This window comes from Sprattus sprattus (genome assembly GCF_963457725.1).
Source record: "Sprattus sprattus genome assembly, chromosome: 21".
Classification (NCBI taxonomy): domain Eukaryota; kingdom Metazoa; phylum Chordata; class Actinopteri; order Clupeiformes; family Clupeidae; genus Sprattus; species Sprattus sprattus.
In genome coordinates, this window is record NC_137919.1 from 8834079 (window position 1) to 8860292 (window position 26214).

A 26214-nucleotide genomic window follows, 5' to 3' on the forward strand; every position below is an offset into this window, starting at 1 on the left:
AATGGCACTGTATAGCTACGTGCTAGTACATTTGTCCTCACCGTTATAACAGTGAAGTGTAGGCTACATGTGATCTAGTGTTTAGTATGTGAGTAAAGCGTCAGAGAGCGTAAGTCGAGAAAACCAGTTAGGACTATTCTGTGTCTCTCTTTGTGCCAATGTCAGAACAACAAGGATGTTTCTGGACTACACTGAACAAAAGCAGAGTCCATAGCAGATAAATGCCGTAATTTTACCTCTCAGAAATGGGTTAAACCGAAATATGATGTGGGTGTTTTTTTCATACACAAAAAAACACCTTTCATTTGCACATTACTTTTGCTTCTTGTCCAGCACCTGGTTCTCTCTCATACACACAATCACACACACACACACACAAACAGACACACACACACACACACTAACAGTACTTTTACTTCTCATCTAGCAACTGTCAAACACCTGCATCTTCATCTACCTTCCCCTCCACTAGATGGCGCTGTGGCAGGAAGACACTCCCAGAATGCTGGAGGATGAGCTGACATGCCCCGTGTGTTTGGACCTGTTCCGTGACCCTCACCAACTGCCTTGCGGGCACAACTTCTGCATGCCATGCCTGCAGCGCCTCCAGGGGGGCAGTGGTGGGAGTAGCCTCAGAGGCGCCACAGCCTCCTCTTCCTCCTCCGGCTCTATTTTGCGGGGCCGGTTCCGCTGCCCGGAATGCCGTAAGACCCACCGCAGCTCTGCTGGCGTCCAGCGCAACTTCAAGCTGGCCAACATCGCCGACGGCTACCGGCAGAGGAAGGAGCAGAGTGCGGGAGCTTCCCAGCGGGGGGCATCTTCAGGGAGCGGCGACAGTGGGGGGCTTTTTGGAGCTGTCGGCAAAAGCACCTGTACCCCCATGCACTGCGACTTCTGCCCTCAGCCCTCGGAAGATGGCGCCGGTGACCCACAGGATGTGGGCTCACCAGGTGGCCAGGGCAGCAGCAGCGTGTTCGTATCTTCCTCCTCCCCACCCTCATCTTCCTCGGCAGCTGGGCTTGCTGTGAAGATGTGCCTGAAGTGCGAGGTCTCCATGTGCAAGGAGCACCTCAAGCCACACATGGAGCTGCCAGCGTTCCGCGGGCACCCACTGGTGGAGCCTCATGCCGACCTACGCGTGCGTCGATGCCCGCAGCACGAGGAGGCCTTCCGCTACTACTGTGTAGAGGAGCAGGTGTGCCTGTGCAGCTCCTGCATCATCGTCGGCGAGCACAGCGGTCACACCATCAAAACGCTGAAGGACACCATGAAGGACATGAAGGTAAGGCCTGGATATGGCCTCAGGATGAGGAAGGTTAACTATACGGTCTCACGAGAGATTTCATCGAATTTCAATTTCAATCGAGTTTTTGGCCATAATCGAGCAGCCAAAGGTTTTGCTTTGTTGGCTCCTTCAGTAAGGGTCAGTCATTCATTCCCCTTATATCAATAACTTAAAGCAAAATAGTGTGTAAGAATTGACCACTTTTCAAGGTTTGTTTTTATGGAAAACTAGTTTTGTTATCATCTAGCTTGCTAGTTATATACCAAAATCCCTGACTGCTGCTTTGATAATCAGTGTGTTTCTTTAAATATTAATCAAACTTTCACTGTAACAACGGAGCTCTTAAAACCAATTATGTAAAACATTCCTTGTGAATTTGTCACATACAGCTGTAGTGTAAAACTTTTAGTGATTCTCTGATATTGGCCATTAACATGGCAAGTGATATGTGAGAACACAAGGCTGTGTTCACAAACACACAGAAACACACGCAAGACTATTATATTTTCACTAGCCTGTAGTCTAGAATTTTGGTGAAGAGCATCATAGTTCCCTCATTGTTGACACTAGTCACCTGATCATTCGAAAACATTGGGAACTGCCATTGTAATAGCTCTTTCTCTCTCTCTCTCCCTCCCCCTCTCTCTATCCCTCTCTCTCCCTCCCCTTCTCCCCCTCTCTCTATCCCTCTTGCTCCCTCCCCTTCTCCCCCCCTCTCTCTCTCTCTCTCTCCCCTCTCTCTCTATCCCTCTCCCCCTCTCCCCTCTCTCTCTCTATCCCTCTCCCCCTCCCCCCTCTCCCTCTCTATCCCTCTCTCCCCCCCTCTCTCTCAATCTCTCTCCCCCCTCTCTCTCTCTATCTCTCTCTCTCTCTCTCACTCCATAGTTCTCTTTACAAAAGCAACTCCAGAGGGTGAACAGAAAGATCAGTAAAGTTGAAAAGACGCTGCAGGATCACAATGATCAGGAACGGAAAACCAAGGTGACACACACACACACACACACACACACACACACACACACACACACACACACACACACACACACACACTCAAAAGAATACCACAAAGCTCAAACAGCAGATTAAGCCTTACCACAAAGATATTGAGGTAGGTTACCGTCTCTGTGGTAACGTTAGGTTGCTGTTGTGTTTTTTTTTAAGCTACAGTATTTGACCGTATTTTTAAAAAGTCATCTCCAGTCGCTCTCATTCATCAGTGTCTGTTTGAGAGAATAGTAATCTCTGGTCACCAGCCTCTTTGAGACATATTAGGTTCTGCCTCTGTAACTCTGCCTGATGTGGTCGGCCTTAGTCTACCCTATAAAACTGACGGATAACGGAGGCTAAAACACAAAGGTTCAACACTGGTCTGAAAAAGGGATGTCAACCCAGGAGCTTTAGATGCTGTATGATATTTATATACCCAGGTCAATAGGTTTGTGTTCAGATACAACTGTGCTCAGAGCTGGATTTCAGAAAAAAAAAATAGCTAATAGCCTCTATTCTGAAAATGCCTACTCATGTCAAAGGTCAGCAACACCTTTCAAACATATCTGCAGATGATCTTTGAAAAAAAAGATGGAAGTTGGGAGAATGTTTTTGTTTGTTTTCACATTCCATATTTATGACTCAGTGTTACTGCAGTTGTAAGCTTCAAGTACATAGTCTGCAATAGTCAATTCTGCATAGGAAGTTTCAGATTTGAGTTAAATCTATTATGTGTACAGCCTAGTTGCCAAATCCCAAGGTGTTGCCATTTGATTTTCATGTTCCAATTTTGAGGGAGAGGTCCGTAGTTCCACCAATATGAATCCAATTACAATCCAATCCCACACTGTGATCAGAGATCTGTACAGCTGCACTTGTGTTTAACGTTGTCTCCTGCAGGCGTTCTTGGATGATGCTGACCAGCGCGTGGCGGTGCTGGGTGACGTGTTGAACGGGCAAGTGGCAGGGCTCCTGTCTGCCCTGCGTGAGTGCACTTCGTCCCACTGCGGCGGCGCCGGTGCCAGTGGTCAGTCAGAACCTCTGCAGACCCGTGGACGGATTGTCCGCGACCAGGAGTGCCTGCTGGATGTCCAGCGTAACATCCAAGGCCTGATGGACGAGAACGACCCTTTCACTTTCCTCAAGGTGTGTGTGTGTGTGTGTGTGTGCGTGCGTGCGTGCGTGCGTGCGTGCGTGTTTGATCACAGAAGACATTGAGCCTCCTAACCCTGAACACACAGGTCTGTGTGTGTGTGTGTTCTCATGTGGTATGGAGCTTTGTTGATAAGTGATGATGATAGTGATAATAGTGATGATGGTTTTGTATGTATATATCTATCTATCTACAGTATATATGTATATACAAATTATAGGGATAGTTGTCCCTAACCCTAGGGATTGTTATTATCTGAACTTATTAATTAGCATTTTTTCCCCCCTAGGAGTATCACACAACAGGGAAGAGGTAAGATTGTCACCTTACTACTTTCCTCTCAGTGCGTTGTTGAGGCTTAAAAAAGCCTCAGGTAGGTGGGAAGGAGAATAATGTATTCATTCATTAATTTATTCATTCATTCATCCATTCCTCCTAATCAGGAAAACATTTAACAAAGGGGACTGATTCAAAGACTATGCTGTTATCATAGTCTTCTAATAGGTCCTGTTTGCTAGTACTAAGAGATGGCCAACATGCACTCGGTTAAATTCCTGCCCTGCTTGGTCGCAGCAGCAAGTAGGCTAATCCAACAACATTAGTTCAGGCCCAGTTTGATTGGGTCGTTGGGGTAACTGCCCAGTTTCAACAATTTTAAGGCCTGACTTGCGTGGTTTATTTCCCTGAATACAGCATGCTGTTGTTCATAGAGCACAAGTAGTTGCACATGCATTTGGTAGCCTAAGATGTGACCTGTAGCTTATGGTTACATCTCCTGTAACACTAACGAGAGATGAAGAGAGGGAGACAGAGAGAGAGAGAAAGACACGGAGAGACCGAAAGAGGGAGAACGAGAGAGACAGAAAGAGAGAGAGAGACACGGAGAGACAGAAAGAGGGAGAGAGAGAGAGAGAAAGAGATGGACAGATCGAGAGACAGAAAGAGAGAGAGAGATGCATACATGAGCTGTGTGTGTGTGTGTGTGTGTTTACCTGTCTTTCGCTGTGTCCACTGCAGGATGCGGCGGCTCTTGAGGAGGCCACAGTACACCCCAGAATTCTGGGGAGTTGACACAGAGGCGCTCGCCACCAGCATGGAGAATAAGATGGAGGACTTTGTGGTGGCCCTTCGGCAGCACGGCAACACCCTCATCGACGCCGTCTGTGAGTATACTAACTTGTTGGTGGTGTTTTGGTGGCCGTCTGTGAGTATACTATCCTGTTGGTGGTGTTTTGGTGGCCGTCTGTGAGTATACTAACCTGTTGTTGGTGTTTTGGTGGCCGTCAGTGAGTATACTAACCTGTTGGTGGTGTTTTGATGGCCGTCTGTGAGTATACTAACCTGTTGTTGGTGTTTTGGTGGCTGTTGTTGAAACAATATGGCATGAGTTTATAAACCTTGGGTGCAAACCTCCCTTACCCTACCCCTCACTACTGAAATAGGCAATAGTTTACAAACTTTGGTGCAAAATCAAGCAAAAATGTTTGAGGACTTTACACTAGCTTCACCCAACACCATACTACTTGCCTCTTGATTTCATGGCTTTTCATGTAGTTGTAATTGATGGGAGCACATTTGATTAATTAGGGGTTGGGGGACTAAACAAAAAAATCTATGTCATAGATTGTCAAGTATAGGAAATCAGTTTGTATTCTAAAGATTGCACTACAACTTTTAGTTTCATAACAGCTGACTGTACTTTTAACTGTAGTTGTTAACTGTATGTTTGATCTTATGTTCTTTTGTGGTTAATATTGTCTGGAAGAGAGAGTGTTTAATATGACTTGATTTAGATTCACATGTTGAAAATATACATACACACACATGCACATATGCACACAGAGGCTTTGGGTTTACGTTTTGTGAGTTTACCCCACCCCACCATACCCCACCACTTACTACAGGTTTGTTTCTGCGCCATGGCTTTCCCTAGGTACAATGCAGGAAGATGAACGGGAAGAAGACAGTGATAACAACGACAGTGAGGACAATGACGAGGAGGTTGAAGATGAATATGAAGAGAGCATCAGTGATGAGGAAGAGGAGTCCAGCGAGGAGGAGGAAGAGGAAGATGAGGATAACAGTGGATCGGCTGATGAGTTGTACAGCCCAGTGGAAGAGGAGGAGGAGGAGGAAGAGGAGGAAGGTGTTGAGGAGGACGATTCGTCATCTGAAGAGGATTAACATGACCATAAGCATCAACCAGTCTTCATGTCTGTTTTAAACAGAGATCATGTTGCTATGACAGCATGCACAGATAAGTGATGGCCATGTTCTTTGTAGTTGAAGGGAAAAATGGTGTTTAACTACGCTCCTAAATTAACTTTGGAAACGGCTTAAAATGTTCGTATACATTGGTGATTTGTATGTACCAGTAGTTGGATATCCATAAAGAATGTATTAGTAAATGTACATGTTAAAAGCGACTAATGAAGTTGCTGACTGTTGGCCATGTTATTTTATATGCATAACTATAATAATATAAATTTATATATAATTAATAATAATAATTTAATTTTTTTGGCTGTAGACTGAAAGAGGTGAATATTGACTATAGACACTTTATTGGCAAAGAATGCAATTTGATATTTTTGAATATCTGTGGAACAGTTTTTTTTTTATATATATATTAATCTTTGAATTCATATTTTTTTTTAGAAATGATCTATTGTTACTCTACCCTTATTTATATTGTAATATAATGGCACTTTTGCTAAAACACAATAATAAAGAATATAGCATTGTTTGTTATTGTTTCAAGTGTGTGTGCAGAACAGGCTTGGTGGCGTGTGTTTGCCGAGGATGGCCTCTAGGTGGCGTGTGTTTGCCAAGGGTGGCCTCTAGGTGGCGTGTGTTTGCAGAGTGTGACCTCATCTCCATCACTGGTGCTGAAAAATCCCTCTCATTTGAGCTCAGGATATTTTCTGTATAACTTCTGGTCTGAAATGCGCTTCCGGCACTAACGATCAGAGACAACTCTCTAGAGTCTAGACAATCTAGCATGTTTTATTCAGAGTTAAAATAAGAACTCTCATTCTTTATGTTAAACTAGTTTATGATGTCTATCCTATGCACTGAGGACAATTTTCAATTACAATGTACAATCCTGGCTTAGCCTTTATTTCCACATCATACTCGCAGATATTTACATATTACTGTGAAACTGCAACAAGCTAAGTACAGTGCCCTCCAGAATTATTGGCACCCTTTAGTAAAAACATTTATCCTCATGACCTTTAATTGAAGTAACATATTAAAAAGAAACATTCAATTGTTGGTGAACACATGGCAAGGGATCTAAGACCATTCCTCCAGTATCTCTCCAGATCCTTCAGATTCCAAGGTTGACGTTTGTGGACTCTCCTCTTTAGCTCATCCCACAGATTTTGTATGGTGATCTATGATTTTTTTTTATTTGGTGGACCTAGATGCTGCTAGTGTTCACACCAACAGTTCTGACATATTCATGATCAGTTATGTGTGAGTTGCCTGACACATAGAGGTAGAGCCCCACCAAACAATCTGGCACATAAATTTGGTGGGTATGCCATCACAGAAGTTTGGTCTTCGTTAAAGGTCGGTCTGTTTGTGCACTTGTGGTCACTCTGTACTGCATGTCTTCCATATTTACCTGCTCTGCATACCTTACTGAAATCATCACTGTCACTCTTGATTAGCTGAACACACCTGATTGAGCTAATCAATAACATTGTAATTACACTGACTTCAATCAGGTGTCCTTGAAGCAGGGATAAAGGATGACAGGAAAAACGGGGGGTCCCTAAAGGCAGGATTGAGAACTCCTCGTCAAGGAAATGTTTCGGTGGGCCATCACGGGGTGGACTTCAGCTCCTCCATGATGAGGGGCTCCACCTCCATAAGCACATCATATAGGCAGTCTTTGCCTTTTGTAGTGGAGCGAATACTGCCTACATCAAAGAGCTCCCTCATTCTCTGGGTACTGGTGGACTTGGCGCGGATGAGAGTGAAGTTCTCATGGTTGATCATATTCCGATCCAACAGACGATCCAGGATGGGTTCCACTGTGGTGATACTCTCGATCAGCCGAATGCGATGCCTGTCGATGAAGTGCTGATCTACACAACAAGGAGGGTGAAGTGGAGGGAAAGGATCAAGGTCAAATTCCTTCAAGTGTAATAACTTATTAAATCACTGTTGTTACAGGCTGTACAGTGCAAAGGTTTCTTACCTCCGATCATATATTTTGTCCGGTTCTCAGAATTGGTTTGACTTGAACCAGCTGCAGCTGCAGCATCTAACCACAAATAGGCAAAATGGTACACTGACTGAATAATGTTAACTGGAAATTGTACATGCGTTATAAATATTCCTGTTGCATTGCTTATCTTAAATTATCTTTTATAAACGTTTCAAGTTTAGGATCCATCTGGCTTTGAGAAACTAAAACTTATGACTGTTGTTAAGTGAAACTCTTTTACATATGCTTTCATGTTGGAAATCGAGAGCATTGTTTGTTTGTATTTACCAATTTTTAAGAGATACTGTATATGTTTTGACATCTGCATATAGAATAGATCTGGTCAAAATGAGGCCTACGACAGTCGTCGTTTTCGTCACGACTGACAGTCTTACCTTTTCTTATGTCTTCCACTTTATCCATCGATCATTCTAACATCTCCTTCCTCCCCTTTGGGCATTATCTTTCCCATTTCACTCATTCTCTCCCTTTGTAGAACCTCCATCCACTTTTTTTATATCCCTTCCAACTCCTCTTTCTCACACTCCATCTCTCTGCTTCAGTCAATTTTCTTTCCTTTTTTCAATAATTTCCCTTTTCACTCTTTCTTTATCCAGTCTTTCTTTCCTTTCTTCTTATGATCACCCTGTCAATCAATTCCAACTCTCTATTCAACTATTTATGTCAACTTTCTCTGACTAACTTTCAACCAACATGACTACCCTAGCAAGTTGCAACCACTTAAAGAAACAGTATGCAACAATTATACTTCAGGATTAGGGTTAGGATAAGCAGTTTTACCTTAAAATAACAGCTTGATTGGTGAAAAATTGGGGCGCTACAATTACTTTTAATATGGATAATCGCCTCCGTGCCATTGCTATACCAGGGTTCATAGGCTTATAACTGCTAAATGTAAGATTGCCTGACGCCGCCCGGCCTTCTACTGTCTGCCGAACTAGTAAGTAGCTTATTTGCCGTCTTGCTTTGTCTTGTGTTGCACTTGCTTGATGTTTGACTGTGTTAGGACAGTTGTTGAGTAACTAGTTTGTCATAATGTCAAAGCACATTTAAAAAGATTTCGTTAGTTTTACCCGCTAGCATATCGTTAGCGAATAGCAATTGATCCGGAATGCTTCTTTAAATTTCCATAGCAACCACCATGACTACCCCAGCCATGGCAACCACTTCAATTACCATAGCAACAACCTAGCAACCACTACTTTATTGTCAACCTGGCAACAACCATAGCAACCACTATGACTACCTTGCAACCAGCATAGCATTGACTTCAATCAGGAAATGCATGTTCTAGTATTTATTTTTAATTCTTAACTTTTGCATTGCATACACTGGTATTTCATTCAGGAAATGCATATTCTAGTTGTAAATTGCAGTCACTTATCGTCAAATTAAAGTATATGGTCGTATGGAGGAGCAATAATCACATTTGTCAAGCTGACAGGCTTTTCACTGTCGAACCCAGGGGACATGTAAGAGCTTTTACAGCATGAATTTGAGTACATCTCTGAAATTTAGCCTAGTTAGCTACCAAGCCTTTATCAGTGCCAGCTGTGGTGGTCTTGCTGTTTATTAGTTATGTAGTTTTAGGAAGAAACTGCAAAACACAGTTTGCATAGCATTTGATCAATTAAATATATGTATGTATACTGTGTATATATACATATGTTATTCTGCATAGTGTGGATTCATTTTAACACTAACCTTCAATGTTGACCACACTCTTCCATAGTTCCTTTGTTTGATCCTTTACATCCTTCAGGATTAGCTTCAGCTCTTTCTCTGTACTGCAAAGTACTGTGAATGCAGTAGAGATGTTTTTACTGCACTCAACATACTGAGCACTCTGTAACAAAGACATATATTACTTATAAATGACCATATATAACAAGACATACACTGTATATGCAAATTTGGAGAACTCCTTCAGCAGACAAGAAAATATCAAAGATAGAGCTGTTGTACTCTTTAACATCACTTCTTGAAATCTAACCATTCAGAATTAGTTAACATCTTTCCAAACAATGTCAGGTATTGAACCAACATCAGTTGACATTTTCATCGAGAAACGGCCATTTCAGTGCTCAGATTGTAGTAGTTTGTTTCAATGCATTCTCTGTTGACTCACATTAGGTGTCACAATTAGTCCAGGTGGGTCGGTGAAAAGGCTGTAATGTCTGCATGTGTTGATTATACAGTTAGGATTTCTCTCAATGTAGATATCTTTATCTCTCTGTTTCTTAACCTGATGTAGTATATGCAAGAACAGTAAAACATTGTGAACAGAGATACAAATAATACTTTTATGACTACAAAGTCACGGTCAATGAACTTTGATTTCCATTATTGTGACAAACCTTCTTTGTGTCAGAGTTACTTGACACCAGCAAGACTTGAAGTTCTTGAGTTCTAAAGTTAGATCTTGTTTGAAGAAATAGCAGCACGTGGGCCCGGATGTTTCTTCCCAGTAAGTAGTGAATAAAAGAAGTAATAAGTCCAAATATAGATAAGCCAGTGACATCGATAACCACATGAGACTCTGTTATCTCTTTGGGTTTAATGATCTCCAGACCATCACCAGTAATATGAGCAACACGCAGATGCCCCAGCTTCCCATCTGTGTAAGACAATGAAAAAAACAATTGTGATTTGCCTATGGTGGAAGGTGACCTCATCAGTAAGATGTGCAGGATATGTTGCGTAATTCACCTGAAATAACCTCACAGTGTGGTAAATGTATCTGAACAGGGGTCCCAGGGAAGCAGCTGATGTCGTAAAGGGGTCCTGCTGGTTCACAGTCATAATTTTCCAGCTTGTCTGCCCATGGTACTGAATGATACTCAACCTCACCTGCTGTCTCCATCTTAAACATCAGACTGGTGAACTTGCACTCAAAAAGACCAGCAGTGGGGCATTTCAGCCTGTAATTTGAATGCATTGATGGTGAGGATATTTAGTAATGTTTGTTAAAAAAATATATTGAACACATTTTGGCCACAATACTGATATAACAAAAATGTAATATTCACCAATATTGTAATGGTCTGTAACATAAGTCATTAAATATGAATTCATGAATTTAGTTTGGAGGGCCTGAATAGAAATATATATTAATAAAACCTCCTGCGTAGAAGAGTAATCACTGGAATACTGTAGAAACTATTAATTGTGTCTTCAGGATATGTCATGAGTGTGGACGTTATAATTGTGTTGATTGATTTTCCTTACGTGCAAACAGCACCTGTAAATAAAGAATATAAGAGGTCTTACGTGTATTTCAAATCTCCATTTTCTTCTTCCTGTAATAGTGGCTCAAGACATTCCTGAATGCATTAAACCAGACATTTATGACTTACAAATAGCTACGAAACTGGACATCTGATTATGATCAATCATAAGAGCAGCATCTTTATTTGAACATTGAGTTCTGGTGTATTGTTATTCCTTTCAATTCAGTTGAAATTGGTGAAATGTATTAATTTTAAAGATAGAATCCTCAAACTTACTCCCAAATCTGCAGAGGTTTTAATAATTGCGATGGGGTCTGGAATCAGATTTAAAAGCGACTTGTCAATCAATAAAAGAATAGGCCTGTGGTTCACAATCTCAATATATTTGATTAGAGCCACTCACTGTCATGGAGATTACGATTTGTCTTTAATGTAGAAAGACGCAGCGTTTCCTTTTTACCTACAGAAAAACCGTTAAGCCAGGATAGAATACAATCGACATATATAGATCAACATCAGCTATTAGTTTAAATGGCATATGTTTGTGTCATTACATTTTACAGTACACCTGTAAATATAATAAATGTGATGTTTGAACTCACGTATGTCTGACAACGACCCCTCCAGGCGAGATGCATCTATGGGAAGAACACAGGCAACTAAATGTATCTTGGGTAAATATTGCTGTTACTTTAGTGGAAATCACTCAAGACAAACTTGGTTCCACCTTATTTTGAATTAAGGTGGTTTTGCTAAGCAGCAATACTGGTCAAATCCAGTGAATTATTAATCAATTGATTCATGGTTAGGGTTAATGTACTTCAACAGTTTGCATTTGCGTAACTCACAATATACCCAAGGCCATACAATGTGTCTTCAAACTATTTGGCTAAATTCATTCAGAGATTGACTTGTTGATTCCACTTACGCCTCTTTAGTCCTGACCTCTTTAGGCCTGACAGCGGACGGTCAGCTTTTATATTCGATAGTATATCCCTGATGAGATGTGACCCCGATTGCAAGGGTGTGAGAAGATTTGTGATATTAACACCATCCTCTAGCAGCTGCTGTATTTCATCTGCCGCTTTCGAGATACGCGCAAACACCTCTCTTGTTCCCTGATCACTGAACAGAAAAATGAATCAGAGAAGTTTAATAGTGTGTTATTGTTGCATTCATTAATCCATTCCCCACAACAGAGTGAGTCTTATTTATTATTTGTTGCTACTTATTAAGACTTTTGTTATGAAATAATTATAAAATTGGCAGTGTAGAAATATAACAAATAACTGACTAATCTAATTTGACTGTTTTCTACCTGAAATGTACAGTGTGACTGTTCTGCAAAGTATAGCCTATGCAGTTCGCTGACAGTCTGACAATAAGGATTATGTCACATCATTCTACTTTGTAGAAACTACAGATTATGTTGCACTTTTTCAAGAACAGACAGCAGTCTCCAAATTATAATAAAAACAAACATGTTTGGTTTTACATGATCAGCTTCTTGCTGAAATGCAGAAGTTACAGATAAAGTTTGTGACCTTGTGTTGTGTTTGGAGGTCCTGATGAGCTGTGAGACATCAGTGAGGCTCTGTTTGTATTCCTCTAGAACACTTTCCAGTCTTTCTTCCATTTCTTCAGTTTCTGATCCTTCTGCAGAAGACTTATACACTTTATACTTATCTCTAAATATAAAACCGACTGGCCATTAGACTGGTCATTATCAGATTTCCACCACAATATTTTCTCCTCGTTTTTATTGTAACAGTCGAAGACATGAATGAAGAAACCTGTAACCTGTATGTTTCTTCATTCATGTCTTCGACTGTTACAATAAAAACAGCAAGCAGTCTGTGAGAATCGGATGAATTTTTAACAGAGTTACAGAGATAAGAAGAACAGGGAGTATCACTCTTCCAACACATTTTATTCTCAAGGAAAAAGAAAAAACAATCACCCTAGTTCTCCTCAATAATTCACATGACGTGCTTTACACAATGACACATGCAAGTCGCATAATCTTTAATACATTTCCCCACTTCTTATCAGTAGTTGATACATGTTTACATTGCAACAGGAGGTTTTCATCCAGTACAAAAATCCCTTTAGGTTATAAACTATACCTTCATTTTGTCCTGTTGTTTGGAAAGTATCTGCTGTTTCTGTGGACATAGGCATCCAGATACATATTAGCAAGCCAAGGGGTTTTACTCAAATCTTACATCACACATTTAGTTCACACATAATCATCATCATATATCCCAGTAGGTTGCCAATCTTCAATGTCCTATTCATGAGGCAGTTTGGCCCACTGGCCAAACAGTTTCTTTACCGTTGAGTCTATCATTGCCCTAACAATGGGAGTCACACCACAGGCTATCAACATCAACAACGTTGATATTAATACTACTGGGGCCAGTAACTTTATTATCCATACCTTTATCCCTGGGAAGAGTTTAGCAAGCCAGTCAACACTCACGTTTTGTCGTTCCTGGAGATTTTCAACTAATTTGTTTAAATTCTGTATGCCCTTATCTATTGTGTGACCATCCTCATCGTTCTCAGAGATGTACTGTATGTGCAGCATGTGTCTCCTACCATGACAAACACCCCTCCGGACGCAGCTGTAAGTTGGTCTAACACAATTCTGTTCTGAATCGTCATCATTCTTAATGCAGTCAGCTCTTCTTTGGTCACTTTCTCTATTGTTATTGTGGTGTTAATAAATGTCATTAGAGTGTATCTGTTTACCTCCACTTATTGTACCATCTCTCCAACTCCTCCACACGGGAGAACTTGGGCGAGCCATTCTCCAGAGGTCCAGATGCGGATCTAGTGTAACAATAATACATACATAATAGAAAAAACGTGCAGGAATGTAACTGCTGTAGGTGCAAGTTAAAGTAACACTATGCAACAATTTGACACCTTTTGAGATCATGGTTTTACAGGCAACTAGATTTGGTACCATCCTCAAATTCATTTTGATAGCATATGGTCATGTGAAGAACAGATAAACACCTGTCTTCCCCACTAGCCATCCAGGATAATGCCCTATGTATTTCTTGTAACAGGCTAGTACACCCTGCAAAAATGGAAGAAAAGCTTTCACACGCGCATGACATGGCCAGCTAAACTGCCAAAAGACACCAGTTAGGGCTCAAATACACATACGCGTCTTTTTTCAGGCGTAGACGCTTCAGTAACGCCTTGGCAAAGTGCGGCGGCCAAAACAGAAGCGGTGCGCTTCCCTGCCTTGCGCTGGAAAGTTGAGAATAGTTCAACTTTTAAGCGCACCTAAAAAACGCTTCAAAGACGCAACGCGTGGTGGAGAAGGGGCGCACACTGTAAACGCGCCGTGCCATAGGAATCAATGCATTTGCTCGCGTCCCGTTTTAAAAAAACGCTTATGTGTATTTGAGCCCATAGTGTGTTGGCAAGCTTCTATCACTGTCATCTGGGCTGTTGGTGGTGTTTGCAAGGTTTTTGCATGCCTTTTAGGTAAATAGCTTACTAGTTTTGGAACAGAACTCCGTATTGCTGCTTTAAGTACTAGTAGAAGTGCAAGTTAGGAAGGGTAGTGATCTCTGAAGAGTTGGGTCGGCAAGAGCAAGGTAGAGAGGGACGCCCCTGCTCTGGTAGTGCTGCTAGGCAGCTTGTTCCACCAACGTTGAACTACGAATGAGAATAGTCTAGATTCACTTGCACAGACACGGCAGTGGTAAACGACGCTGATTAGACCAGCGCAGCATCCTGGGGGTAACATTTGCCCTTACAGTAGCATTTAAGTAGGTGGGAGCAGAACCAGCAATCACTCTGTAAGCAAGTATTTAGTGACTTGAACTTAATGCGAGCAGCTACAGGAAGCCAGTGGAGCTCAATGAGTAGCGGGGTGACGAGTGCACTCTTCGGTTGGTGAAGAGGCTTATCGTATTATAAGTATCGTAACAAATAACTTTGGTTTATGGCAGCCTTCTGAGTTGTTTTATGTTGAATATGGTACGTTTAAACTCAACTTAAACCCGCGGGAGTTTTGTGTGAGTAGTTCCGCCTCCCAGTGCTCGTGACGTACATTCTTTATGCCTGTGAATTCCTAATCCTAACATCGACATTTTCCCAAGCCATTTTAGGGCGCGTCCAGCACATCTGTATCTCAACTTTTGAATGTCAGACACATGAATTTGGTCTCAAAATGACCGGAATAAGTCTGTTTATATATGCACTATGGCGGTTTCTAAGCTCTACAACCGTTACCAAAGTGGAAAATAACTACCACTACCGACTAGCAGGATACAATACATTTCCGACGCTGAGAATATTCAGAGAATGTACAAGAAGATCGTAACATGGCACAACTATCACCAACATGAATAACATCGACTTCATACTTTTGAAACCTAAACCTGAAGGTGAAAATACATTTTTAAATATGACGATGAACTAAGTAGCTTACAAATTATTTAGAAATTATTTCGGAACACTCACCTCTTGTTGATGAAAAAACACAAGTGAAACTAAAACTAATTTTCTAATATGTTCCGCTTAAAGCGCCGCCTATTAAACAGTTTACACTTTCCGCTCCACGGAAACATGAGCTAGAGGCCATAGCCTATTTCATGTTAGTGTCGTTCCTTTGACAAAAGACCTGGAAAGATTTACCTTTATCTGTAGGCTAGTCAAGGGCTTAGGTTTGCATTTGGCCTATAGGCACTTGTCCCGACCAAAGTTTGGGAAAGACGAAATTGACCAATATTTTGTTTATTTTAATGTCCTACTAGAAATAAATGGGCCTGTTTTGGACAATATATTTCAAAACACATTCGTATTCCTTTACTATGTAAGTCGCCCAGAAGAGTGAAAAATAAATGTCCTAGTTTTCCAATGCGCCTTCAAGCCTGCGATACAAGATGCTGTCATTTCATCAGCTGAAGAGGCTCACGTTCTCAGCACGTTGAAGCAGAGCTACGGCTCAAAGGTGCTTTTTCACCACCTTGTGGCCATCTAAGGTCGTGGCAGAGTCAGAAACACTTCGTGAATCGTGCCTTCCAGAATGTGGGAGACTCCATGGTCAAGTGGAAGAAGGTTCTGTGGTCTGATGAGACCAAAGTGGAGCTTTTTTTCAACAGTGGCTTTAAAGCTTTGATTGGTAAAGAACCCGGACAACAGTTGTATGCAAAGTCCCTCCCATCTCAGCTCCTGAAGCTTGTAAGAGTAGGCCTAGTCACAGGTGTCTTGGTGGCCTCCCTCACTAGTCTCCTTCTTGCACGGTCACTGAGTTTGTGAGGACGGCCTGCTTAGGCAGATTTACACATGTGCCATATTCCTTCCATTTCTTGATGATGGATTTGAAGGAATTCCAGGGGATGTTTAGTGCCTAGTGTCCTTCCCCTGACTTAAACTTTTCAATAAGTTTTATCTGAGTTGCTCGTGTTCTTTTCCTCATGGTGTAGCCAGGAATATTGAATACTGACCAGTGAATGGACCTTCCAGACACAGGTGTTATACTACAATCACTTGAGAAACATTCACTACACTGATCCCCATTTCACTAATTGTGAGAATACTAACCCCAATTGGATTGACACATGCTGAATTATGTCAGTCACATTAGGGGGTGAATATTTATGCAATCACTGATTTTACAATACTTATTTTAATTGAATTTACATTACTGTGTAGAAATCTGTTTCCACTTTGACATTAAAGAGGGCTTTTTTTGTATTATTTTTTTTGGTCAAAAAAAGCCAACTTATATTGACCAAATTGCAATTCAATGCAAACGGATCATGGTTTAACAGTAAAATGTTCATGTAACACTTCACAGATGCAGTCATAATGGCTTTGATGGAGGTTCTGCTGTTAGATGTGTCACTTCATTTTCCGCCTTCTTGTCTGATGCTGTCTTGACTTTTAACCTTTTTTATCAAGATCTTTAACCAGAAAATATACTTCTGTTTTGAGGACCTGGCAGAACATTTACTGAGCCAGAGGCCCCTTCTTTTCCAGAGTCCTGAGGAGGCACTCATTCCGTTTGTGGTCTGTTTTTTTGCTCTGAATATCCCTCCCTCTCGATGGTATTTCAGAACCTGCACCTGCACCAGCTGGTTGAGAATGGATCCCAGGACTGTCGGTAGTCTTGTTTCCAGAGCCGCCTTGTGGTTCTGGAAAAAGTGTTTGCTGACAGCTGAGGGTCAAACAGTATGCCACAATCACATCCACATACCATGCACACGTCCAAGCAAGTACACTGAAAAACGATATTACACAACCTTTTGCTTCAGAAATTGCTGCTTAACTCTACTTACTTATCATCAAATTCAAGTATATGGCCATATGAGAAATAAACACATTTGTCATTCGGACAAGCTCACAGGCTATTCACTGTGTAACCTCAGGAAAATGTACAAGCTTAAACAGTATGAGTACATCTCTGAAATTTGTCAGTTACAAGGTGTATTCATTTTAATGGAATATTATTTAGCACGCTAAAGTTGAAGAATGGACCGGAGGCAGAGTCAGTTTTCTGGAGGTTGTATTTCAGCGTGGAGACCCCTCTCAGCTGTTGATTCAAGAAAGGTCTAACCTGATAGCAGAACGCAATGTGTTTTATCTGAATTACATTCAGGTTACATTACAAAGGGAGAGGGGAGGGCCACACCCTTTAGGTGAGAGAAGGGAGGGGGGGGGGGGGGGGTACATTGAGGTATTCATCTATGGGGGTATGGGGTGATCCCAAGTTACTAAGGGTTCTAGCAGGAAGAGGGGGTCACATGTCTTTGCATTTGGATCTCAGTGAGAGACAGACCTAGTACACATTTAGAGTGAGTTGTAGATACAGAGCAGTACATGTTTGCCTATAATAATAACAATAATTCCAGTTCCATCAATTTGATTTAACTTGGAATGTGCAATTTCCAGATTTAACCCTCCTATTACCCTCAAATTTACTAACATCTTTTATGCTTAGGGTGGATTTGACCCCAGCAATTTAAACCTCCAAAACGTTAGTATAATACATATTTTTACCCAAGTTTATGTGTCAGGTACTTTTGTCTCTGCCGTCATACACATAGGCAGAGTACACTGGAATCATGTTTTCTGTGTCGTAATGTGTTGCAAATTCATACCCTTTCTTAATGTCTAGTGTTTGACAAATTTGTCTGTACTGCTTTCCATGAAAGACTGTAGGAAGACTTATCCCTCCATTTGGATCCGCAAAGAATTGTTTACAGATGTTTGAGAAATCAGACACTACCTCACCTACAGCGACTGAACTGACCAAAAGCATCACCAGTGCCTGACACAGGAGCTCCATGATCAAACTAATCGTCGTCAGGAGCCTAAAGTGCCTAAGAGTGGGGGAGCCAGATGTTTATACCATGTGTGGATGGGGAAGTGTGAGTGGGATGCCTCATGATGTCCACCCTATGCAGAAATGGACCCGTCCTGTGGTCAAAGACAAACGTACAAATAGAGGCCTAAGGACCTGTGTTGGTGGGTCAGTTCTGCTTTCGTGGAAATGCAAAAGCAGATCTTCTGCATCCCATACAGTTTCACATTTACTCATTTAACAGCTTTTATACAAAGTGACAGTATAGTACATACATGTTGTTCATTTTCAAAGTGTATTCAAAGTTGGGATCCCCAAGTATCCATGGGAGCCTATGGAGCACACCCCCTAGACCAGTGGTTCTCAAAGTGGGGGGGCGCGAATACTCCAGGGGGGGCGCGATGTTACAGACGGAGAAAAAAAAAAAACCGCCGACCTGTCACTGGTTAGTGAAAGCTCCCTCAGAGGCGAATTGCAGGGGGCTGGACTGACCCAAACAAACCAAATACTGTTTTGCTCCTGATGCACCAATCAGAACGGAATCTTATCATTTGAAAGCGAGTTGCGCCTACGCTTCCGAGTATTGTGTCACGGAACAGAATGGGAACCACTGCATGTTGTGGGAAAAGGGTGTTTATTGCAGGTGATCCCTGATGCAGGTGTGAAATGATAGGTCCTTGCGTGAATGTGGTGGAAACGCTTACGGGTGCAGGTGTAAATGATGAGACCTAATGAGAGTGAAAGTGGTGCGGGTGATTGAGGCTAGGGAGTGGGACAGGTGTAAGCGTTTGTGTGATTGCCCTAACGTGACTGTGAATGTGCAGTTTGGGAGAGTGAGTGAGCTGAAGGGGGCGTGGCCGGAGCAGAGCTCCGCGGTGACCTGACACCCTGAGAGCAGCCACGCAGGCTCTGTTCGGCATAGAGCTGCAACGATAAGTCGACAATATCGTCGCCGTCGATTGTGAAAAATGGTCGATGTGGATTTTCATAGTCCACGCGTCATTTAATTTAAAAAAAATATATATATATTAGCCAGACGCTAGGGCCGTACTTTGCCCATGTCTGCCCTAGACCCACAGGTTTGAGGGAGCCTATTGAGCACTCACCCTAGACCCACATGTTTGAGGGAGCCTATGGACAATGTCTATGCACACCAGCACTGAAAGTTGCTGTAAGGACGTTTTGATAAATGAATAGTGTAATTGGCTGTGGCAAGACCTCCCCATTTTCTCGCTTGCATCACTAGCCTTTCTATTGGCAAGCTTTTTCATATCGGTAAACCTGTGATTTATGTGCCATATTCAAATAAGATCAATCAATTGAATACGTGCAATACGGAAAACTATTTGTTTCGTCCAGGAATGAATTGCAAACAGGATCACAAGTTCAGTGAGGCGAAGAGAAGCTCTATGTTTTAGAGAAGTGATTATGACCAGCCCTGCACATTTCCTAAGCTGTTGACCACAGAGATTCCACGAAAATAAAACACGCTTTAAGAAAAAAAGAAGTTTCTTTTGTGGTTGATGTATCAATCTGTTTTGTAAGAAAAAGGACATTTATTTTGTGGTTGATTCAGCAATCTGACTTTATTCCAGTAAAGTGCAGTAACGAAGCACGTGGAACATACTCCGGATTCAGCGGTGCAGATCTGAACAGCAAGCATCTCCAACTCTAGCCATATTTACTGTTTAAGACACCTCCTAGGCTTTTAATCTAAAGGAGCTAGGCTTCAAATGCAACCTTTTGCTGTTCTGCATGATAATCAGGTTTCTCTGACTGAGATGGTTCTCAATGGCCTACTCCCATTCCCATTCCCATACTATGATTAATTACAGTCACTCACACTTCAGTTTGATTCCTGACCCTATTGTCTGAGCAAATCCAGTGTGGGGACCTTTCCTTTGTAACCATTACCATTTTGGAGATTATGCTGGCCAACTTTTGGTGGTCACAGCAGCTGCTTGATCATAAATCTCATGTTCACTCACAGGACATACTGTAATTTCTTACTGTGCAAAATGTGTCATTTGTACTCTGATCGCAAGGAATTTCTGAATATGTAAAATAGGTTTGTGAATGCGTGCCACACGCTAGGGTACAAAACTTGGAAGGTACGCAACAAGCTGAAGTGCACCGGTGCCAATTGTTGGAGCCAAGGACTAAGTATTATAAACTAATTCACAATCAGAAGTCAGACAAAGGAGTGGTTGTTCAAAACAGATTTACTGTAAGTTTAAGTTGCAGTAAAGAGATGCATACCGGAAATACATCTGCCTGTACACATTCGCGCCAAGCTATTTAAAACCTACATTAAGCACCACCCATCTTTACTTCGTTGGCTGACCTAGCCACCCAATTAAAACATGACCTCCTCATCTGACCCCACACCCATTTTCTAGGTAAAATCCCTCCTTGACATCGTATTGTGTGTGTGTGTGACTAACCCCTGAAATTAATTATCTTACATTACTTCTTACTTATTAAATAATTCCTTCACAATCAAAATGACGTGCGCGCATTTTGGTGCGTGCCACCGTCCGCGAGGACAGCAACAGTGAGCATAAATCCAACAGATCAACAACTGGTACAGTGCATCTTTGGAATGTTTGTTGGGGGGGAACCTTACTCCAACAAATGAGTAGTTACCAGAGAAAGAAGGCCATCTGTGGTTTGTCAATCCAAATATCCTTTTCTGCCTTAAACCCTCCACCATATTTATCAGTGGTGATATGACTGGTTCTTTCCAGCATAGTCATCGTTTTTTTTTATTTTTTACGCCGCACCAGACTTGAGTGTTTGTTGCCAACAAGCTTAATTTCAGTTTCATTTTACCATAGAACACCGTTGGAGTCAAAGTCCCAGTTGGGTTTAGCAAACTGCAGGCGCATATGTTTATGGTTACATGACAGGAAAGGTTATTTTTTTCTGCAACGCTTTCCAAAAAAAATCTGTTGGCATGGAGGTGGCGTCTGGTAGTTATTTCGATGTACACCTGATTGCGTGATTGTAACTTAATGGTGTGATGTGGCCGTCTGAGTAAGGGAGGGTCTGAACATCATATACTGGTCTGTGGTATGTGTTTTTTCTCAATGTGCATTGTGTCCTGTTGTACTTCTGTTCCATTGATCTGAGCCAATTCACGGTCAGGGAGACAATACAACTAGGATGTCTCTGAACTCCGTCTACTACGCCCTTATGGGAAGAAAACACAAAACAACAGTGATCTGAGAGACCAAGAAAGGTTTCACATATGTTGATATGTAGGCACACTAGCGTAAAACATCAGATTACATTAAACTAGACAATGCATTTCCTGAAGGAAATACCAGTGCATGAAATGCAAAAGTTAAGAAAGAACGAATAAAAGAAAAGTGAAAGAAGGAAGGAAGAAAGGAAAGAACAGTAAAAGAAGGAAAGAAGAGTTGAAGAAGGAAAGAAGAAAGGAAAGAAGAGTGAAGAAAGAAAGAAGAAGGGAAGAAGGGAAGAAGAAAGGAAAGAAGAGTGAAGAAAGGAAATTAGAGTGGAAGAAAGAAAGAAGAGTGGAAGAAGGAAAGAAGAAAAGAAAAAGGTAAGAAGAGTGGAAGAAGGGAAGAAGAAAGGAAAGAAGAGTGGAAGAAGGAAAGAAGAAAGTAAAGAAGAGTAGAAAGAAGGAAAGAAGAAAGGAAAGAAGAGAGGAAGAAACAAAGTAAGGAAAGAAGAGTGAACAAGAGTGGCTCTGGGTAAAGACAGTAAAGAGAGAGTGAAAATATTGAAAGAAGCAGAGAGATGGAGTGTGAGAGAAAGTAGAGTGAGAGTGATAGAGAGAAAAAAAGTAGAGTATGGAAGGTGTCTATTAATATTCCTAGTTATACAGTTGAATGGAGAGGTACAGAGAGAAGAGGTTCCTTGGATTTGGCACAGGTGTCAGTAAAGCACAGGTGCAAGCCAGTTTAAAGACCCTATTATGATGTCATAATGGCCCAATGTAAGTCAATGGGAGAAATTTATATTCGTTTTTCTTTAATATCTTAAAAAGTATAAAGTTTAGAAAAGTGAAAAATACATAGCATAAGTGTCGTTTACAAGACCTACGCGACAAAGTTTGAATGAAGTTTCTACGTTAAGCGGTTCGGGCTGAATTAATCGCAGAAAAAGGTAACAAGAATAAGAAGAAGAAGAAGAAGAAGAAGAAGAAGAAGAAGACGAAGCCTAGGAATAACAATACAGGGCATTTCATGCACTGTAATTAAATTTACCACTGGGCATACAATGGGATTCCATCCATCAGTGTTGTCCTGTCCTTGTTCTTAAATGTCCAGCAGAGGGCGCTGTTCACCAAAGACTTGATGATTTGACACAGGCCAGGGGAACTGAGCTGAGAGGTTTTTTTTCTCCAATTTGAAACGAACTTATGTCCTACTGTAAAGACAGTAAAAAGGTTACCGATGATGAAAGACACCAGGCTGAACCTTATGGGACAGTAGAAAGCAATAGAGTAATAAATATTGCGGAAAATACAATTAATCTCACTCCGTTCAAATGACCTACAATATTACCAAACAGAATATATGCCAATTGTGAGATCTTAATTAATGTAATGGCATGGCACACAAGTAGTTATATGAATGGTTAGTAAATTCATTGTTTATTAATACTACAAACAGTAGGCTGAATGTAATATACAACCCAAATGAATAAGTACAACAGTGATTAATAGCAGGTTAATACACAATGTGGATGCCAATTAACAAATAAACCTAAATGCAAGAGTTAGAAAATAACATAACCTGAGATGAATAACCAAACTCAAAATGAATGGGTAATGGGTGAGAGAAATGGTGAAGTAGAGACGGACAGAATGATAGAATATGAGTGCAGGGGAAGAGAGGATCTCCACACCCAACGACAGGAAAGGAGAAGCAACAGCAGAAGAAGAAGAGAAAAGAGGAAGCGAGCCACCACTCTGAAGTATTTGGTTTTGTATCTCAAAACCCACCAGCCAATCCCCCCCTCTGGGTATAGCAGGTACTTCAGGTTGCACGGACACCATGATCAAACTACTGCCCACATCACAAGTATAAATTCAAGACCAAACATGAATATGTTACATTCATATAATTGCACACATTTGAAAACCAAATTATCTTGAGGTTCTGATGGAGATCATTTCCAAACATTAATGACGTAAGGATATAATAATCAAGTGCTTTGTATTATTATAATTACCTTATGTGAATCATGATTTTATGTAAGCAGGAACATGGCTTTTTTCTGTGTTTCTGCGTGTGTGTAACTTAGGTTATTAGGCGCCACTTTGTCTGCATATGTGCAACAACATGTATGTGTGAGCTCATTGGTGACAGGGTCGAAATGTGTTCTTGACCATGGGAAGAACAGACATCCTTGCAAGACAAGAAACTCAGTCATGGACCTGACTGAGATGTTAAACATTTATGGCGTCAGCATTAGATAAACTTCTATCTATATAAACCTTGTGCGATCTGTTTCATTTTGCTTCTCTCTCGTCTGCTGCAGGCTGGGAGTAAGCCCCGGCTCCCTCTCTCTCTGAGAGAGGACCCGTGCTTTTCTCTGACCTGCCAGGACGTGGGTGAGCCCAACGAGCTTGTTGTTGTTTGTCTAATAAATATACTTATATGCAACTCCAGAGTCTTAAGGTAACTTGAGTGAATTTTCACCTAACATTTGGTACCATCCCTAAATTAATTTTGATAGCATATGGTCATGTGAAGGACAGATAAACACCTGTGTCTTTCCCACTATAGCCATCCAGGATATGCCCAATGTAGTTCTGTGTTCCGGGCTGGAACACCCTGCAAAAATGGAAGAAAAGCTTTCATAGCATGACATTGCCAGCTATACTGCCAAAAGACACCAGCTAGTGTGTTGTCAAGCTTCTATCAGTGTCAACTGAGCTGTTGGTGGTGTTTGCAAAGGTTTTTGCATGCATTTTGGATAGTTAGCTTGCTAGTTCTGGAACACATCTCCTTATTGCTGCTTTAACTGCTAACAGACCTGATTAGGTTTACATACCTCTCATTGTTTATGTGACAGAAACACGCTAGCCACAAGGAATGATCTCACTAAGTGTGTTTAGTAGCCTAGGCCTGCATCCCCGGCCGCACAGCAGACTAAAGACATGTCATCTCATCTCATCTATTTCTTCAGGGGCAGAATACACACCCATCCGAGGCCACGGCTATGCATTAAAAATGTACTGTTTTTGATTGGCTTTAGCTCAGCAGCAGAGTGGAAGGGCGACACTTGTCGTTAAATATTAATAGTCTATGAGGGAGAGATGAACGGAACTTAATTAAATGAACATACCTGAGCCCCTTTCACCCTTCAAAAAATAAAACTAAAGATGTTCCCAGAATTACTCAGATCAGATTTAACAGTACTGCAATTTGGCCGTGTCTAATACTTTGCAGTATTTCACTGAATATCTTGAAACGGGTTCTAATGGAAGAGGTGTTAGCGCATGTACCCTTATGCATAGACGCATAGTTTGTACCCTACATCAATTGCGCCTACCAATTGTCACTAGAGCTGCAAATTCAAACTATCGTTTGTGTTTGGTTCTAGGGCCCTTGAACAAGAAAGTGATCTCTGTCACAAGCTTCTCAACATTGACAACGCCGTAAGTAATCCAAGCAGGCCATGTTAAAAATGATTGTCACCAGCAATCAATCCGAAAGGATAGCGTAGTGTGTCGCGCGACGGTGTTTACTCTGGCGCCTGCGCTTTGATGAGTAATTAGCCGGGATGATGCCAAGCAGCCAATCACATCCCCGGTTAAAGTATTCAGTGGACGCCTGCGAGGGCTTGACCGAGCAGCCGGGAGAGAGACGGTCTGCACTGACAGCAGATCCGCGTCTGGACGGACAGAGGCAACGCAGGCTTTAAACAAGTGATCCGGGTTGGCCAAGCCACATTTACAGTGCGGTAAGTTTTGATTGCATAGGTAAACTGGCACGGGAGTAGCCAGTATTTAGATAATCGTTCAACCGAGAGACACGACGGGATCTCTGAACTGTTTGGAAAGTAACACGGGATGCACCATCATCACACTCGTTAATTAAAAACATTGCATTCTATTTCCCCTTTCTGTGCTAATATGTGTCCCTATGATACGACGTACGACCCATGGATGTCACGTTTTGCAGTTGTAAAGTGAAGTTAACTCGTTAATTTATCGGTTGTGTCAAACTCGCCGGCATATTGGGTGCGGATGTGACACTTACGTCACCGCTCGCTTCGCTGTCCTGCACGCATTCCGAAGCAGAGGCATACGACGTGTCACCAGGCGCAATTCAATTGTCTACATAAGTGAAATAAAGAAACTTAAATTGCGTCAAACGCGTTTGTAATGGACCCTATGTTTTTAATGCCATTTACTTTTCTTTAACAAGGGCGTTGCACCCGGAGAATAACCCACTTTGTTGAATAGAAGCTAGTGGGACCGGGAAATTTAGCAGAAGTTATCTTGAGTGCTGGAAAAGCAGAGGGCGTGTCCGTTGGCGTGCGTTGCGTTAACTACTTAATTTGTGGAATTGTAAAACTTGGTGTTTAGTGTGTTTCGACGGCTGGTTTGGGCTGTGTGCGGAATAATCAACTCGCAGTGCAACCTGTTGCATTGCACCGTATATCATAGGCCTATAGTCCGTTTTCTTTTTTACGTTAAGTTTCGTACAATGCGTTGTTAAAAAAAAAGTGTGTGTTCTCCTTAATCGAAACCGAAGGTCTTCTTTGTTGTCGGTAAATCAATTTTAAAACTCCTGACACGACTAACCTGTTTATGGTGTCACCGAGCGGTGCAGGTCACGCGAACCTTAAAATGAAGTAATCTTACATTAGCCAGTAGAGCAAAACTCGTCTCATGTGCCCCTCTTTGAGCGATGTAACAGGCCGCTAGGTGAACAGCTCACACACGTTGAGGAAAACAAGCCAGATAACCTGAAGTAGGCCTACTGGCTGAAGATCTAGGCA

The 26214-nt window shown here is 41.7% G+C and overlaps 1 protein-coding gene across 1 annotated transcript; it reads right to left on the minus strand.

Annotated features, from left to right (window-relative positions):
* Positions 1 to 6536: 6536 nt before the first annotated feature.
* Positions 6537 to 13674, minus strand: LOC308382202 (NACHT, LRR and PYD domains-containing protein 1b allele 2-like). The gene is made up of 14 exons (XM_080859894.1): positions 13650 to 13674; positions 13022 to 13060; positions 12440 to 12551; positions 11824 to 12020; positions 11498 to 11533; positions 11299 to 11355; positions 11172 to 11209; positions 10936 to 10988; positions 10375 to 10586; positions 10023 to 10282; positions 9794 to 9910; positions 9370 to 9511; positions 7636 to 7701; positions 6537 to 7522 (listed from the first exon to the last, which is right to left on the minus strand). Exons 3-14 carry the CDS (start codon positions 12529 to 12531, stop codon positions 7257 to 7259), a joined length of 1536 nt encoding a protein of 511 aa, XP_080716020.1. The 5' UTR covers positions 12532 to 12551; positions 13022 to 13060; positions 13650 to 13674; the 3' UTR covers positions 6537 to 7256.
* Between the last annotated feature and the right edge of the window lie 12540 nt (positions 13675 to 26214).

What these genes read in the sequence shown, in the direction of transcription:
- LOC308382202 (XM_080859894.1), bottom strand. Translation starts at nt 12,531, where the DNA reads ATGGAAGAAAGACTGGAAAGTGTTCTAGAGGAATACAAACAGAGCCTC. An exon ending in ACACTGTGAGGTTATTTCAG is followed by an intron (nt 10,283 to 10,374) that starts GTGAATTACGCA and finishes TGTCTTACACAG; the next exon opens with ATGGGAAGCTGGGGCATCTG. An exon ending in GAGTGTGGTCAACATTGAAG is followed by an intron (nt 7,702 to 9,369) that starts GTTAGTGTTAAA and finishes ATTTGTGGTTAG; the next exon opens with ATGCTGCAGCTGCAGCTGGT.